This window comes from Vanessa tameamea, chromosome 4, assembly GCF_037043105.1.
Source record: "Vanessa tameamea isolate UH-Manoa-2023 chromosome 4, ilVanTame1 primary haplotype, whole genome shotgun sequence".
Taxonomy (NCBI): Eukaryota; Metazoa; Arthropoda; class Insecta; order Lepidoptera; family Nymphalidae; genus Vanessa; species Vanessa tameamea.
The window spans coordinates 10,177,061-10,195,662 of record NC_087312.1 but is presented as its reverse complement, the minus strand read 5'-3'; the positions used below and the strand labels follow the sequence as shown (position 1 = coordinate 10,195,662).

Sequence of the window (18,602 nt, the reverse complement as noted above, 5' to 3'; positions counted from 1 at the left end):
CTATTAAATTATGTTTAAATTAAAAACATTTTAAAAGTAACTTCTTACTAACTTACAAATTACTAGTTTTTCAGTCGATATTACTATGAATACTTATAATTATAGCATAAAAAAGATAAAAATCATCCTGTAGTGATAGTGTTGTGGGTTTTGCGTTTTCAATAAGTTAAACTTCTATGAACAAAGTAAATTTATATTAGTTGAAACAAACCATTTATAAATTTATACGTTGAATGTCTACATTTTTTGAAGACACAAGAAGGAATTATTAGCTAACATGAATAAATCGAGGTTAACTTTTTTTTTCACAATGATTAAAAATGCTTGCAACAGCTTCTAATTTAATTAATATTACAGGTTTTCAATGTTACTATTGGAACCGGGAGAGATTTACTTTGAAGATTATTCTTGCACAATGAATATGGAAATAAAAACAGGATGTGGACAGCAAGGTCGCTTAAAGCTTTGTTCTAAATCTCTGGTTTTCGAACCTAGAGAATGGGCACATCCATTGATTAAGTTACATTTTAAGGAATGTATTGATATTGATACTGTACTGATTGGAAGTTCAAAAGATACTAATATGATCAAAGTCAAAGTAAAACAATATTCCGAAATGTTAGAAGAAAACATTTTAGCACCTTACAAATTTATATATGAAAATATGGATTTCGTTTTTTTGTTCGATTTTGCCTCTGCTGATGAATGCTTGCGTCAAATGCAACAACTGCTGAGAGCTTCAACACTGCATGCTCCAGAGCACAACAGTATGGTGGCAACAATTCTTCATTCTCGCTATACTAGGATGATATTTGACACAGTTATGATGGAAGATTTTACAGAAAAAATTATCTGCGAATTCCAAACTGAAAAGATTTCTCCTCTAGTTAGACATCAAGGAAAACTTGCATTGACACCTACAACTCTTTATTTTCAGCCATTTAGTAATGTTGAAAATGTAAGTACCTCATAAATAATAAAATAAAAATTTACTTAATTTTTACTTATTAGCATTCCTGTTTTTATTGGTTTGTGCAGGGTATTATTAAAAAAGATATAAAAAATGATAGGATTATTGATGATATAATATTATTAAATTTCAGAGTCCAATTTTAAAGATGAAGCTTGAACATATGAAAAGGATATATAAAAGAAGATTTTTATTAAGGCAAGTTGTATGTATCTGTGTATGTTGTCAATTATCTTTTTGTTTGTAGTTTTTATTTATTTGCTTTAAATCCATCATAAAAATAGCTCCTTCTGTGATTTTTTTGCTTGCAATAAATATGAACCTAATTCTACTAAGTACAAAAATGAATAATAATTTTATTTAAGCATAATATGTAAAAATAATTAACAGCCAATTAAAATTACATTGTTTAATTATTAAAAATTCCAATGTGTATATTTTTAATTCAAAATATTTCATTTTAGGGTCTCGAAATATATTGCGCTGAAGAAAGTCCAATCTCACATATATATTTATCTTTCCAAAGTGAAAAGGATAGAAATAGGGCGCACCAAATATTGGAAGACTCTCCGAATGTTAAATTAGACAGAGTGCATATAGAGGAGATGACATTGCAATGGCAAAATGGAGTTGTATCAAATTTTGATTACTTGATGCATTTAAATTGGTAATTATTTTTGTTTTATCAGCATTTTATCTGGTTTAAATAGCCATTTAATTCTACACTCCAACAATGATATAATGAAACAAATATCTTATGAGAAGTAGGATATAAAAATTTATAAATTAATGTAGGTCATGTTTGTATATTTGCTCTTACTTTAATTTTTATATGATATTTTGAAAGGATAATTTACTATAACATGGTCATCCAGTAAATATAGCCATTTCAGCAGGATTTAAATCAATAAGTAAATATTTTTGTATTTGAATCTCTAGCAATTGTGTTTTTGCAGTAAGAAATTTGACACAGTGTATTTCTTTTCTAAAAATTATCTTTAATTAAAAATAAATAACTATGTTGAAAATGATTTAATATTTCTGGCATAGATTTATGAATGGTTGTTTACTTTATTACATATCTCGATACGCACGGGGCCTATACAACCCTTTTAATATTTCCAATCTACTTGTTATCATTATATATTTCTCAATAAATGTTTAACAACTTACATATGATGATGAAGGTATAGTATTGATATTCTTTAAAGCCTTGCAGATAGAAGCAATAATGATCTCACTCAATACCCTGTGTTTCCATGGGTGATAGCAGATTACACTTCAGAAACATTGGATTTGGAGTCTGTTCAAACATTCCGAAATCTGTCTAAACCAATGGGAGCTTTGAATCCTGACAGGTTGGAAAAATTACTAGAAAGGTACCATGAGATGTCTGATCCAAAGTTTTTATATGGATCTCATTATTCAGCACCTGGCCTCGTATTATTTTATTTAGTAAGTAATTTTCAGTAATAGTGATACAGGTACATAACAATATACTATTTACAGTAATAAAAAAAACAAACTTTGTAGCACAACAATATGTATAACAATAGCATAAGTATTTATAATAATATGTTTTTTATGAAGATTATATTATTTAGTAAAATTAATTTTTATTTTATTAAATTAATTTATTATCTGTTTTAGGTTCGAAAATATCCTCAATACATGTTGTGTCTCCAAAATGGAAGATTTGATCATCCAGATCGAATGTTTAACTCTGTGAAAGATGTTTACAATAATTGCTTGAAGAATATGTCTGATTTTAAAGTGGGTACTATTCATATACTTAACAAAAAGTTATATTTGTAATTCCAGTCATAATCAATAGTGAATAAGTGTTGGGTTTGCCTTTTCCTTGGGATATCCTTCCATTCTATTGCTAGAACATAGCATTTATGTTAAGAATAAAAATAATAGGTAGTTCTACTATCAACGGCTATCAAGCAAATAGTGAAAGTAATATGTATTGACTTTATCACACTAACTTAAGATTATTCAAGTTGATTGCCATTTACTTAATTGTTTTTTTTTTTAATGAGTTAGTGAAACTTGCATCTTTATTTTATACCAGTGCCTATTGAGTTAAAATTTTCTACATACTGAGCGTCGATTACATACAAGTTTACTCGCGATGTTTTCCTTTCCTGCTGAGCATGAGATAAATTATAAATAAAATTAAGTACATGAAGTGGTTTTAACTGTGTTTGAAGCCACGTTATTTAGTTAAGATTTGAATAGATTGAATAAATTTGAAGTTGAAAAAATATTATTGTACTATTTGTGGTAATTTCTATTTTGTTTGAATGTGATTACTGTTAATAGCATTATAAAAAAAAAACATGTTTTTTAGGAACTTGTTCCAGAATTCTATGATACAAGTGCAAATGGAGATTTCTTAGAGAATATGTACGATATTGATTTTGGGGAGAGACATAATGGCAGTAAAGTAGACAACGTTAGTCTCCCGCCCTGGGCCGTGTCTCCGAAGGATTTCGTGAATAAACTCAGGGAAGCCTTGGAGTCAGAGTATGTGTCCAGAAACTTACATTTATGGATTGATCTCATATTTGGTTATAAGCAAAGAGGGGAGGAGGCTGTGAGAGCTTTTAATGGTTTGTATTCTTTTTAAATTATACTTAATGTAAAATCTTATTATTCTTATACAGAATATATATATATTTTTTTATATATAACAATGTTGCTAGGAAAATAAATGAAATGTACATGTCTAATCTGTTTTGTGCTAAAGATGAATATAATCAATTTATATAATTGTAACATATAAGCCTGTAAAATGACGATCCAAATGTGCTTGTAATAGCCTACTCGAGAAATGTATATTGTGATTTTTATTTTAAACTAGCAACCTTTTGCTTACCTTTTAATTTATCCAACTGAGTATTACATCGATATAATTGAAAATCTGCAAAATCGTAATTAGCGAAGTTTTTTATTTTTTATTTATTTTTTTATTTTTTAGTGTTCCATCACGTCTGTTACGAGGGATCGGTGGATCTCGAATGCATTTACGACATGAACGATCGACACGCGCTGGAAGTTCAAATAATGGAATTTGGTCAAGTTCCCAAGCAGCTGTTTACAAAACCACACGTCAGGAAGATTTTACCAAAGATCCTAAAACCTTTATCGAATAAAAGTTGCGACAATCATGATTACGAATATAGTATGGAATGCGTGAACACCATAAGGCTGCACAAGGAAGCCGTGACGTCAGCGCTGCGGACGGGCGAGCGCGTGATATCGGTGTGCCGGGACGGAACCCTCAAAGTGTATGACTTGCTACAGAGGAAGCAGATACGGAGCGTCATATTGTGCTCGACGCCGCTCAGCTCGTGCGTCATGGTGGATGAGAACATCGTAGCCGCTGGGTCCTGGGACAACGAAATGTAATGTTCTGTTATCGATTTCCATATTTATATATGTATTTGGTTAATAGTATAAAAATAAAATATTGATGAGATAAGTTAAAATTAATCGTCACCTCTTTACATACACATTCTACATTTTAAAGTTATAAGCCTTCGTATACGGTTTTTATTTCATTACACATATTGCGACATTGGACCAGCGTGACCTCCAGGTTGACGAACGAAATAGAATGAGTGTGGTGCGCGCATTGAATTTTTTATTTTTTCTTGCAGTACCTGGTGTTGTCTCGTACCATCTTTAGTTGTACGTTGATATGTGTGAAGTTTGCATTCAGATGAACGATTCGCAGATTTTCTTATAAAATAGGAACAAAATTACCTATTATTATCTTACGTGCATCCGAGGAAAAAGTTCTCCAGTGCTTCAAGACCCAGAGTCTTATTCTATTCAGAATTTTTCTACAGAAAAAACAAAATAATTTTTTCATGTTCCCTGATATAGACTACCTAAACGGCTATCAGAATTTTGTTGTTTGAGGAAGTTTGATTGAAATGGTGAATGTAATAAATGGTTTATTTCCAGATATTTATACGACGTCGAATACGGTCGGGTCGTTGAGAGCTTTCGAGCACACGACGATTCAGTGAGCTGTTTGAAATGGTTGCAGAAAGGTAATATTTATATTTATTATTTTTCATTATAAGTTATTCCAGGTGAGATAAAAAAATGATGAAAATATTCAAAATTACTAGAAACGGTTTATAAAGTGTGATATATAATGACGTATATTCGAATACAGCGTAGCAAAACAAGAAGATAATCGAAAGATCATAAACACAGTAAAATCAGCGATAGAAACCAAACATTCATGAATACACGCGGGACGTAGTCGTCACCGCTGCATCTCTATCGTCGATATGACGTAACATATTAAAATAATTGTATTTATATTTAATTTCCAGATCGCTTGTTGATATCGGGCGGCTGGGACGGCGTGGTGCGCGTGTGGGGCCACGTGGGCACGGCGGGGCAGGCTCTGCGCGGCCTGAAGGCGGAGTTCGATCATGACGGGAAAATCACCATTGTTGCCTACAGGTACATAGACGTGTTTCTTTGGTATTTATTAAATACTAATTGGTCTTCAGGTGTAAGCCATAAAGGCCAATGTCCTTTTTTAGAGTTGAAGCTTGCTGTATATAAAATTTCATCAAATTCGGTTTAGTGGTTTGGCCGTGAGCGACACACAGACAGAGTTACTTTCGCGTTTATAATATTAGTGTAGAAGTAAGAGAGTAAGAAATAAGAGTAGTTTAAGAGTTGTCCGAAACACGCTATCGCAATCCACCGGTTTCGAAAGACCCCACCATCTGATTTATCGTTTTAAACATTCATATCTTCTGTCGGAAAGTAATGAACCCAAGGTTTTGTGTTGGCAAGCGGTCGCCTTGTGAGTTTTTATAAAACAAACTGTATCATTTATCAAAATTTCATTCTGAGGAACTTAAATCGTCTACAAAAAATACTAACGTAATTTAATATTAATCAAATTTTCAAAAGTATATATATGATATACTCTATTTAAAATAATTACTTCCCTTTACCTGTTGGTACTATGTGAATTAAATGAAATTAATTTTATTTTTTTTCGCAGATACAGACGAAACATACTCGAAATATTTGCGGGCACATCGGACGGTGAAGTATTCGTGTGGGATTATTCTACGAAGGATCTTATAAACAAAATCAAAGTGCATACATCAGCTGTGAGCGGAGTGTGTCTCTTGTGCGAAGACAGGATTGTCACAACCAGTGAGAATGGAGACTTGAGTGTTACGGATCTCAGTGTATTAAACTCGGTAATTATAAATTTATTTTATTTTTGTACGTCGTTGTCCCTGCTCGATTGGGCGTTACCGATAAATATGCAGCGCGGAATCCTCACCCCTTCTGTGCGCTGTATTTGCGGGGAAAAGTGTCACAGGTCCGTTCCGTTGAAAAATATTACGTAAAGTATTCGTTAAAAATAGTTGAAATATAAATCCGCTAAAGTAGGCTGAAGGTTCCCTTACTTGTCCCCTCGTGTGACTCAATATATCAATGTAACTATAATAATTTTGTAATAGCTTAGAAAAAAAACAAGAAGAAATTATATCAATAATATCTAATACTTGTAAATGTTTTTTTATTTTTTGGAGACGAAGAGTAAATGCTGTTTATTATGTCGTTATTTTTAGATTTTGGTTACTATTATTTTATATAAAAGGAATAGTGTGACTTAAATAAAAACCATTCGCGTATAGCCACGTCTTGATTGGTTGTTCTATAACTCCGGACAAAGTCAAAAGTCAAAAGAGCCCGACGATTATTTAACGAAAACACTTGACTAAATGTTTATAATTATTAGTAATAAATAGGTTGGTATTTTGATTAGTTGGTAGTTTCATATTTAGCAGATTTTGACAGTGTTGGGATAGATTATATACATTTACATATATCATACAAATACAAATTGTATGTATGTAAAACTTACAAATCAACAATACAATACTTTAACGAAAATAATACTTACATTAAAGTATTGTTAGTCTAGTTTTCTTGTGAGTTTTACGTACAGTGCGCTCTATTTTAGAATATTATTCTTAAATAATAACGACGTATTTCATTATATTATTATAACGTAAAGATAACATTGACTCAAATTTAATGATAAATTGTGCAAAACAAAAAGTGAAATCATATAAAATGTTGACATCATGTCTTTCGAAACCGGTTATTTTAACAGAAAGTATATATATATGTGTGTTTTAGGTTTATCAAAAACAGGTATCTGTAACAATTACTAGTATCTGCTGTGACGGTACCTGCTTGCTGTGGTTGGGAGGGAGCTCCGGAAAGTTGCTGCAATGGAACATGATAACTGTGGCGCAGTTGAGCGAAGAACAGGCACACGATGGTAACACTTTCAATGATTAATTAAATATATTATATATAAATATTTTATAATGATTTTATGATGATATACATTAAATACTTACAATGTTAAGGAATTAATTATTATGCTTATATTTTCAGATTTGATACAGAGTATACACTTCGATTGCCCTTCAAAGACTCTTATCACAGCAAGTAATGATAAGTCAATCAAAGTGTGGCAATTAACACAGAGATCCTGACCTAACGTAATACATTTTTATTTCAGTATTATTTCTTCGTTTCTATATTTTCATACTTATAATTGTTTAAAAATTTTAAAGAAAATAAAGATATCCATTAAATATATAACTATATAAGACAATAAAGTGATATTATATTAGGATAGTAGTTTTCTTTGTGCCTGTTTATCTGTCCGTATCATTCTGCTTATAATAAGTATTGCAGCATCTAAAAACCAATTTCTGTTTTTGGTTATTCAACAATGAATAATTCTCTATTTCTAAACATTTAAATTAGGTGATCCCGAGAAATCACTAAAAAACAAAGAAAAATGTCGCGGCTGTTTAGCACTAGTTGTGGTATTTGCTATATGCATATGTTGATAAATTCTGGATTAAACTGTTACTCATTGTGCCTTTTCACGGGCGTGCGTCAGATGAAGTATGAAAATGAGGTTTCGAGACCCGTGAATGAACTAAAAATAGTCACTGTCGTTTCAACGTGCTACCATACCATCCACTAGATGGCGTTTATTAGATATTACGTCGAAACCTAATTTACGTTATCGTAAATGCTCCTAAATGACTCTTGTTTTCATATAAAACCTAATAGAACTTTATTACTATAATAACGGCTAAAGTGATTTCTCCATCCGTATAACATAAAGAGGAAATTTCGTGCTATTCTAACATTATTTTCACAAGGGAAAAACTTAATTCAGAATAAATAACTATGTACGTCATAAATTGTTATATTAGCCATATTTAATTTCATACAAAAGCTAATTCTAGTGACGTTCTTAAGCTTAAGGACACTTATCTTCTATAGAGCAATTCGAGAGCATCGTAATTTCCCTATTACTATGAATGCACCTAATATCGGAGCTTTGCAATATACATTTTTGTTTTTTAATCCATACATGATCTAAGTTGTATCATTGATCATAATGTTATTAGGTAATTAACTGTTGGTTCATCATAGATCATTGTTTATAGCAAAAAAACTTACGATTGCTAATTATTATTTTGTTGACTAAATACTCCTGGTAAAATAATAATTCGGGTGGTAATTTAAATAATATTTTATTATCTTAACCTAAAATTGTAATACTTAGTTTTAGTTAGAGATAAATAAATTCTATAACATGGCTTAAGTCCTTATCATACTTAAGTAAAATATTTCAGTTATTATTATATCGGGTAATTTTTGATAAAACAATTAAAACATAATGATAATATTGAAGTCCCAATTAATATAATCAAAAACATAGTAACGTAATAATTCATTGATTGGATTAAACGACAACAAATAATATATTTACACAGTAACAGACTCTACCATAGTCTTTTTTATAAGTTCACCAAAGTTTTCAGTTGTGTCACTTGTTTCACCTTCAGTCAAAGTTTGAACTTGTTCTGTTTGAACTATTGGGACACTTTCATTGACCTGAACGGAATGATCTAAGTTAAGCAGTGTATTGTGACTAAACCAATTTTCATCATTCTCTACAGCTTGTAACTTATTGCTTTGTTGATATGGCATTGTCATTAAAGTTGTATAATGAGAGTCCACTTTGTTATCAGTGTTTACACAGTCCGGGATATTTTTATACATATCATAATGATTATGCGACATTGATTGGTATGGCAACGAAGTATGTTCAGGCATGCTTGTGCTTGGTTTCGGCATGTAATCTGAGTACATGTGACCATAATGATTGAGCATAGACATTTGTGAATTATGTGCAAATTCTTCGAAACTAGCTGCAGAAAAACTTTGCAACCCCTTAAAGTGGTGACTGTCCGGATATTGTTGTTCATATGAGTAACTGAGATCACATTGGTATCTTTGCATATTGTTTGCCATTGTGTTATACTCTATCGTGTTAGTGGCATGATAAGGAGGACCTTTGCCTTGGAGAATATTAGACGTGTAGGGATCATGGTTTCGATGATCAGATTTATCTACAAAAGTCATCATGTTACTAATTTTCAAATTTCTATGGTCTACGGGCTCACCTCTAAAATTAAAAGTATCATTTTGATTACTATTAGAACTATTCAAAGTGTGGTGTATATTACTAAAATTGCCTGGAATACAAGATTCCATTCCCAATCTAGGAGGTAGATTTAAGCTAGTCATTGCAGATTCTTCGTGATTATGGCAGTTTTCTTTATTATACGGTATAGTAGGCACACAAGAAGCGTTTGCACTATGTGCTTCAGCCCATTTTCTTTTAGCAGCTTCTTGATTTTCTTCATTTTTCTTTTCAAGACCTATTCTCATAAGTGTATTGATAAAATGAGTTCGTACTCTCATAGGGTTAAACTCAATTCTACCAGTTGTATTACAGCATCCATCTCTAGTACAACCACAAGGGAAATTAAGTCTATCGACTTGACATTTAATGCCTGCTAGACTACAAGAACAGTTATCTGGATTGCAAACACCCTTACAAGCACAACCACAGAATTCACGAGATGTTCTAATATCTCTACATTCATCTTTTTCATAGCCTTCAATTTTTCTTACACCAGCTGCTCTTAATAAAGCTCGCCTCTGTCTTGTTGGTACCGGTTGCAAGAAATAATAACTATCTAAATCTAACTCAGATTCAGATATATCACTTGCTTCTTCTTCAGTATCACTATCTTCACTGGACGACAGAGATGCTCCTTGTAAATTATGTCGTTCACTTTTTATCTGTTGTAAAACTTGTCTATGCAACCGCCTTTGTTCTAGTGCATGTTCAACTAATGTAAACTTATGTATATGGCTATGCTCCCACTCCATTCCTAAAGTAGAGCCTCCTTGAGAAGGCACACACGTGAAACCTTGAGCCCTTGGAAAATAGAAAACTGTTACGTTGTCGAACTGTATTTTGTGTTTCTTTTTCTTTAATTGGGGTTCGTCATGTTGTTCGCAGTCATATTTTCTTTTAAGGCTACTTTTTAGGGGTTTTTTAATAGCTTCAATTGAATTATGATCCTCATTTTCTTGATTATTATCGTTAGAAAAAGCGTTAACATTGACTTCATCTTTTTCCGGTTGCAAATTGCTTGGTTCAATCGGACAAGGTAGTGCTATATTAAAGCTTGGTAGTTTACCATTATCTGGACTTTCTGAACCTAGTCCCGAGTCACTTCCGTCAGATCTATCCCGTGCATCTTCTTCTCTATCGTTCAGCGCACAGTCGGACGGGAGACTACCAAGCGCAGAGTCCTCACTATCTGCTGATGCAGTATCTGTCTTGATGTCGTCTATATCACTTAAAGTATCGTTGTCATCTATCTTTTCAGCATAATCTATCTTACTATCACTGCTCTCATAAAAAGGAGAGCTATTCATGTTTACATTAATTTGTTCATCGCTACAACTCAAATCTTCACTATTAACATCACTGTCACTATTCTTTTCGTCTTTTGTTGCATCTAAGTATTCTTTACTGGGCTCTTCCATTTCGGCTAGACTGTTTTTATTGCTTGATTAGGCTATTCGTTCCTTTGATTTTTGCGTGACTCTAAGTGTAGCGCTCTTGTATATTAGTATCTGTAAAATAAATTAATGAAATACTTAATTCGTTGAAAATAAAATCTTAATTAAAACCTAAGTGTATTAGATTATAGAGATTATTTTATATACGCAGAAAAAATAAAAACTTTCAAAGACACTTAATCAATATTATAGTAATAAATATATAATAATTATTTTATTGATAGAATTGAGGTCAAACAAAGTTAAAAATTGTTGCACTAAGGTTTGGTGCAAGGCACCCGTCGAGTTTGAACGGAGCAGCATTATAAATCAAACAAAATGATAATACAAAACCGGTACCTGTTTCAAAAGTCCGTGGCCTCAACGGGCTTCACCGGCATTCGTATGAGTGTCTTCGAATTCTCCAGTCCATTATGACTCATTACTCAAACTGCTGATCATGCCTATATATTAAGATCAGCAGTCAACAACTAAGCATGGAGTCATAATTTTTATTAATTCCGTTATCAATATTCACAGTACCAAGCAAATATCACTTTAATGTTCAAGGAATTAAAGTCGTTTTCGTGACTCGCGGTTCATTGGTGACGCGCCGTATCGTTCCCTATTTATTTATTTTCTGCTTTATTTTGATAGTTTTTCCACAAATATTTTTTACGCATACGTAATAAGTTTAACTAGTTTGAAGTTCTAAAAACTAAGAACACAACACATTATACACATTAGCAAATCTAAAAACCAACATCAACACGATTTAATCGCACAGAGAGAGCTCACTTTTACTACAGCGAACTTGCCGTTCCCACTCTCGTAATCATATACGACGACTCTTGAGCGACGCAGGCAAGTTTGCATCCGACAAAATTTAATAGACGGCTAACACGGCTTAAATCGTTCCTGGTGAGACCTTCTGAATTTGGTAGCATAAAACTTGCGTTGTTCGACGTGACGTTACCTCTCCCTTCGCTCTTCCCCCCGGCCTTGCGACCCTCAGCACCGCGTTCACCCGTCGAATGCGCGCAAGCGCGGTTCGTCTCTTGCTTTGTAATAATACCAGCTCTACATTATCATTTTCCTTAGTGCAGTGATGTAGTACAACATTTATTTTAATTATTTTATGTCGCAAACATTTAGCTTACATATTTTCATAGTCATAGTGTCAAAGAAGAAATATGTTTAATTAAATATTTTTTACGTTAACTTATAATATATAGCAATAAATGTACTATTAGATATATCGTTAAGTATATGTAAAAATATTGCTGAAAAATAATATTTCCTTAAAATGTTGGATAGTAAATAAGCGTTGCAGTTTTTGCTCGGGCAAATTCGACACTCGACAGGTCTCTTTCGACACAAGCTCTACGTCATATCATGATTGTTGTATATGTATACCTAATATGAACCAACTTAAGCTACAGTTATATATAACTGTATTTATTAATTATAAAACTACAAATGTAATAAAAAAAAACTATAGAAATAGAATAAAACAACACCGAGTCAACATTTTACTGCTCTGTAAAAGTATTAAAATGGTTCTTTAATACATTCTATACATATGTATATATGTAATATTGTTTGAATGTTGACAGAAATGTGAGTTTAAAATTATATATTTTATTTCTGAAAACATTTTTTTTTAAACCAATGCTCTTCAGTAGTACTTATGCTTTTCATCGTTTTACACGAAATGTTTGTCATATATACATATATGTATATATAAATAGAGGTAATTTAGGTAGAACATTTTTTAATAGATAACTGGCTGTTATGCTGTTGGAATATTATAATTATATCATTGAAATAATAAATTATCAGAAAACGGAAAATCTGCTAGACTTCATTTAAAAAAATCTTCTCTATATATTCTTTCGGAGTATGTGTACGTATAACTGATTTATTTTATAAACCTTTTTCGTCGATGTGTTATGTTTTTGTATTACTGAGCTGGTTAATGTTTTACAGATTTTTATAGTCTATATATTAAATTGAATGATAAAATAAATAAATAATACTTGACTTAGTAATACATCAATGGTTTTCAGTGATATAGTTAACCAGATATTTTATATATTATGGGTATTGTACGTGTATTTTTGGTCATACAAAAACACACTAACTTACCATACAAATCACTTTGTTTCACATAATTTGCATAACTGCGAAATAGCATATGCATAGCTTGCCTGAACCATTTATAGAATTCAGAATGGTACGACCTTTTTTTATTAAAGTTGCTAAAGCAGGTATACAATTTTAAATAAAAAAAAATATTACAAATTAAACAAAATCGTTAATATATATATATGTATAGAATGTCAGTGATTGGACACCTTTTTTATTATTACTTTGCAGTTATCAGTTAGTAAATCGTTTTAATATTAATGATACTTACTGGTAAATGTTTTATGTATATCGGTTTAATATTTATTTTACTTAGACATTACAATATATCAGATATTATCTCTATCATCGAATATTATTATTTATTTAGAACAGCCTACAAATAACAATAATTATAACCCATAAATTAATTAAAATAAAAAGAAAGTTTATTGCACTTCAAATTATTATTCTTATTATTATTATAGGACATGTTAAAAAATACTACGGCCATAGCTAGAAGGATTATAGTAAAGTTTAAACAGAAACCAACTTTGTTTCAATAAGAAGAACTTATTTATATTCAATTTCTGATAATAATGTTTGATCATCAATTTGTATCAGGGATGGAAGCTTTACGAAATCATCGAATAACCGAAATAAAAATCTATCCGATACCGTAACCGAATCTGAGCAAAATTGTATATAATACTTTTGTTTCATTATTGTTATACTCAAAGAGAGGAGCTGTTTGTTTTATTTTGTGATTATATCTACTTCTAAATAATAGCTCACAAATAAGGTGATATTGTTACTTTGTAATTTTCCCTTTTACAATTTATAAATAATCGAATATTTGAAACCGAAACTCTTCGAAGCAATCGGATAATCCGACATAATGTCGTAATCGTAACTGTATCGGAATCCGGTAAAATATTAAACATATATCCGTATCCATATCTAGATCCGAAATTAAATATCCATAACATCCCTGATTGGTATTACAATCTATAAATAATCATCAATCTATCCAATTAAAGATCAATATTTAAGTTCAAGCTGAGGTATTAGCATTTACTTATTTATTATTTACCCAGACAAAGTCAAACACAAAGTGAGATAATTCAAAGCACAATTTCATAATTTTTGAGTAATCAGCACTTGTATTTTGAAATGTGCGAGAAGTTAAAACTTATGAATATATAAAATTAAATAGTAATCTTCTAAATAATCTAGTTCAAAGTACGGTCAAAGCAAGTATTATTATTTAGTAGAATTACATTAAAATAATTAGTACATGATATTCGTTTACCAATTACCTTTAAAATTAAGTGTGGGTAATACACTTTTTGTTCTTATTAATTTACATACAATAAACAAATTGCTTCATAATATAAAACGAAAGTTATGCATGTAAGATATTTAAATTTTCCACGCAGGTTATTTTGTACGTCATTTATATATTTTTCTTTAATACGAAACTTATTTCGATTGTTATATTCAAAGGCAACCACTTATCTACTTTTCCTAACTCTCAAGTGAATACTTGTTGCAGTTTTGTTGTTATTCTACAGACATAAGTATATTTCGCATTTTCCTTTCAATTTGGTTTTTATTTGGGACCTAAAATGGTCTTTAGGCCTTACAGATAACCGATATACTCCTAATGTCTATAGACAACTAAACAACAAGTTCGACTAAAAGTTATGTAAATACTTAATATTCCGTTAGTATTTTATTATGGTGGGTTTGTAGTAATCCAAGCAAATACTACTGGTACTCAGATGTATTGTAGTGTAAAGATGTCTGGTTTTCATATTAGTATCCACTTCACTTTTTACGCCGAAGCTGGAAGGTATTAATAGTAGGGCTCTGGGCCCTGCGTAAGCAGGTAGGCAAACGGAACATAACATCTTAGATTCAGTGACATTGAGGCCCTTTTCCAATATCACCTTTTAAGATAAAAAATAGAGAAATATACAACAGAATAACTCTCTATTGTGTTTAAATAGAGTTTGCACTTGGTTACATCTTCTATTCATATACTGCATTATACATCTGCTGCTATAAATTAAACATCGTTAACCTGAGTATATACAAACGTATCATAGAATTAAAATATTTCACAATGAAAAAAAGAGGATTAGACAATCGCAATCATGTTCAATAATCAAATCCTAGACGCAGACAGTACAATAAACAAATGCACTAAGAGACGTGAATTTAACAAAAATGACACAAAGAACTAATATATTTAAAATATTATTTATATTTCTTTAGTGCAAGAATATTTTATCAAACACGATGTCCTAATACTCATTATCACGACTAGTTTTTATTTCTCTCGAATTTAATCTAAATGCAAGGTGAGTTAAGCGCTGTACGCTGAACGTCGAGCAGCATGAATTCGTAATAAAAATAGCATTTCGTTACTCAAGGTAATCGACGTATGTTTTAATCTATTTTAAGATTTTATTATTAGTAAGACATGGCGTGCTTAAACAAAATGTATTAGGTTCAGTTGTAAATACAAAATATTTCAACGAAAAACTACGTTGGTGTTGCAACTATATATATTTTTAGTATATGTCACATGAAGCTTCGCGTAGGTATGTTTTCCGTAGATAAAACGTATTGTATAATTATGTACATGGTGACGTAAATCAAACGAATTAATGCAATTATTTGTCGCAATAGTGAAGTCACCTTTGTTTTTTTTATATTTATCTCTTGGACGTATTTTTGGCTTTGTTTCCGTCACTACTAATTGCATCTCAGTTGTTGGTGTACTTGCTTACAATATGGGAGCGTTCGTCAAATAAATTGGCACTCTGTGGCGGTAGACATAATATAGGGCGAGGTGGCTATACGTACCAAGCGGCATGTATACGATAATCAATAGATATTTTCAGGAGGCTTTCGCGGAGGGCGAAAGCGACGCTTGCATAGGGCTTTCTCGCTCTCGCCTGTAATTTTTACAGACTACGTAAAATAGTTCGATGAATCTTTACTTGTTTAATGAAATATCTGAACTTAAAGTATTCAGATTATAATATAATTTATAGGTAATAAGTAATGTTATTTTATTAATTTGTAATTATATACGAGTATAGTCTGTAGTAACCTCGTGGAGTACTTAGATCAATATTAAAAGAGAAAGAAACGACAAGGTCTCAGATTTAGACTATTTTATAAAGTAGCAATTAAGAAGTGGCAATATTTAATAAAAACTTTAAGATATTATGGTTTTATGAACCTTATTTAGTTATAAAATCGAGAAAAGTATGTTGACAATTGGTCCTTATAAAGTTTTTACCCTTTGTATTTATACTAGAAAATGACAAAGATATCTAGAACGCCCGGCATATGTCAAACCTCGAAATTGATGTTACAGAAATAATTTATGATTAAAGAAGACCGTTAAGTGAATAAATATGTACAGATCTGTATAGTAATTTAACAATATTGTAGTCTTACCACGTTGTTAAATCCGAATATAATTTGATTCTTCAATAATAATTATCTGAAAACCGCGTGTTAAAGCTGCAGTGAATATATGACACTAGCTACACAACGTATCCATGTTATTTCACTATTTAATGGTAAGTATATATTTCCAATTGTCATTTGTAAAATATTAAACATAGCTAGGATGAAATAATATTAATTAAAGTACATAATAACCGGGTTTGATCTATTTTTGACAATATACTGTGCCGTTGCCAGTCCCTGTGTACTGTGTAGGTCTGTGTAGTAATACGTATATAGTCCAACGTCGTATCGCTTCGTACCTAGGCACTATTACGTAGCCTGAATCGAACCGGCTTTAACGTTCTCATGGCAACAGTGGAAAGCAAACTTCTTCATACTACGGTCATTTACGTGTTGGTATATCCATTAAAAAGCCAAGTTGACATGAATAAATTATTTTTATAATGGACATATAGAAGGTAGGTAAGGGAAGGAAGAGGTCGGGCGGCGTGGGTGGTAGACGGGGGTAGATTAAATTTCATACTACATAGCTAGAGCGTTGCCTCCAGCTCTCTCGTATTCATCAACGTTAGGGTTGGGATTGCTTCCTAACGTATTTCATCTCACAATACTATACTAGTACCTGAATATTCCATCAAAATATAAAAAATCGGTAAAAGCCTTTGACCAATTAGGACCTCCAGTTGATAGACAAATTTACGTTTTTTTTTATACACTGCTTGCGTAAGAGTTGAAGGGTATATATATAATAATAAGAAGTCGAAAACAACGGTAAAATTTCACAATGTTTAGCGTTTGTTCAATAACCCAACTTAACTAAAACTTGTCAATATATTATATAAGAAATATTTTGTTCTTTAATTAAATGAAAACTGTATGCATTTACTAATTATAAGTATCAGTAATATGGGGATCAAATGATATGCTGGATAAGGGCGCGTCTGTCAAAGCTTGAGCGATATTTTTTGTTTTCTTTTTAATATGAAAAATCAGAACCCACAAGTGAAATCGCGCGAATCACTTCTAATAAATTAAAAACCGAGCGATGGAATGCAAAGCTATTTATAGTTAAAACTTTTTCTCAATTTGGCAACGTATATCAACATATATAACATTTATTAAATTCCTTACAAGACATTGCTATACATAGATTTTAATATACATACATATGTTATACATATTTATGTATATTAAAATTATTGATACAAAAACATAATACAAAAAAAAGAATAAGCTTAATAATATATTGTAACTATTTGTTCATATTACATTACTGATACTGTATATAACAAAATTAATAAAATACTGGTATATTTAGTATTAAACATCATTCGAATTTTCTTTTCGAATCTGTGATATTGTGAAAAGCATTTATTAATGTCGTTAGTAGCTAGATGTAACTTATAAAGATACAACCAGGATAAGGATGGCGATTGCAAGTCAATTGATCTCAAATTCTTATTATATATTAAATTTGTATGTTACGTATAAGATATTTATACGTATATTTACTACGAAATTTCTTTATATATGAAATATAAATAATCAGCAAGGTCATTAAGACAGCGGTCGTGAGGTTGCAAACTTTGTATACTAAATAAACTTTATCACAAATTACACACGCAATTGGTAATACCAAATTTCGTAGATATTAAGCCAAAAAATAACAATACGGAAAATATTCTCTTATCTGATTTTTCGTTCGTACAAAAACATAATTATATGTGTATGTTATGCTTCGGTTGCCGTTTAAATCGTTTGAATATAATTTTGTTAAATAAATCTAATAATATTTTATTAAAAAATTTTAAAAGTAAATCAACAGCTTGTAAATGTCGCACTTCTGGTCTAAGGCCTCCTCTCTGTTTGGCTTGGATAGACATGTGGCAGAATTTATTGTAAATGAGACTCATGCACGTTTCTTCACGATTTTTTCCTTCACCGCCGAGCACTAGATGAATTATAAACACAAATTAAGCACATGAAATTC

At 31.1% G+C, this 18,602-nt stretch overlaps 2 protein-coding genes across 2 annotated transcripts; one reads left to right on the top strand and one right to left on the bottom strand.

Annotated features, from left to right (window-relative positions):
* Positions 1–102: 102 nt before the first annotated feature.
* LOC113395140 (protein FAN-like) lies at positions 103–7,680 on the top strand. The gene is made up of 13 exons (XM_026632700.2): positions 103–291; positions 358–958; positions 1,104–1,175; positions 1,435–1,637; positions 2,182–2,425; positions 2,621–2,743; positions 3,327–3,588; positions 3,957–4,383; positions 4,949–5,037; positions 5,329–5,461; positions 6,018–6,222; positions 7,175–7,319; positions 7,439–7,680. The coding sequence occupies exons 1-13, from the start codon at positions 278–280 to the stop codon at positions 7,537–7,539; spliced, it is 2,619 nt and encodes an 872-aa protein (XP_026488485.2). The 5' UTR covers positions 103–277; the 3' UTR covers positions 7,540–7,680.
* A 905-nt stretch (positions 7,681–8,585) lies between these two features.
* Axud1 (AXIN1 up-regulated 1) lies at positions 8,586–11,982 on the bottom strand. The gene is made up of 2 exons (XM_026632712.2): positions 11,354–11,982; positions 8,586–11,068 (listed from the first exon to the last, which is right to left on the bottom strand). Exon 2 carries the CDS (start codon positions 10,976–10,978, stop codon positions 8,837–8,839), a length of 2,142 nt encoding a protein of 713 aa, XP_026488497.1. The 5' UTR covers positions 10,979–11,068; positions 11,354–11,982; the 3' UTR covers positions 8,586–8,836.
* Positions 11,983–18,602: the final 6,620 nt, after the last annotated feature.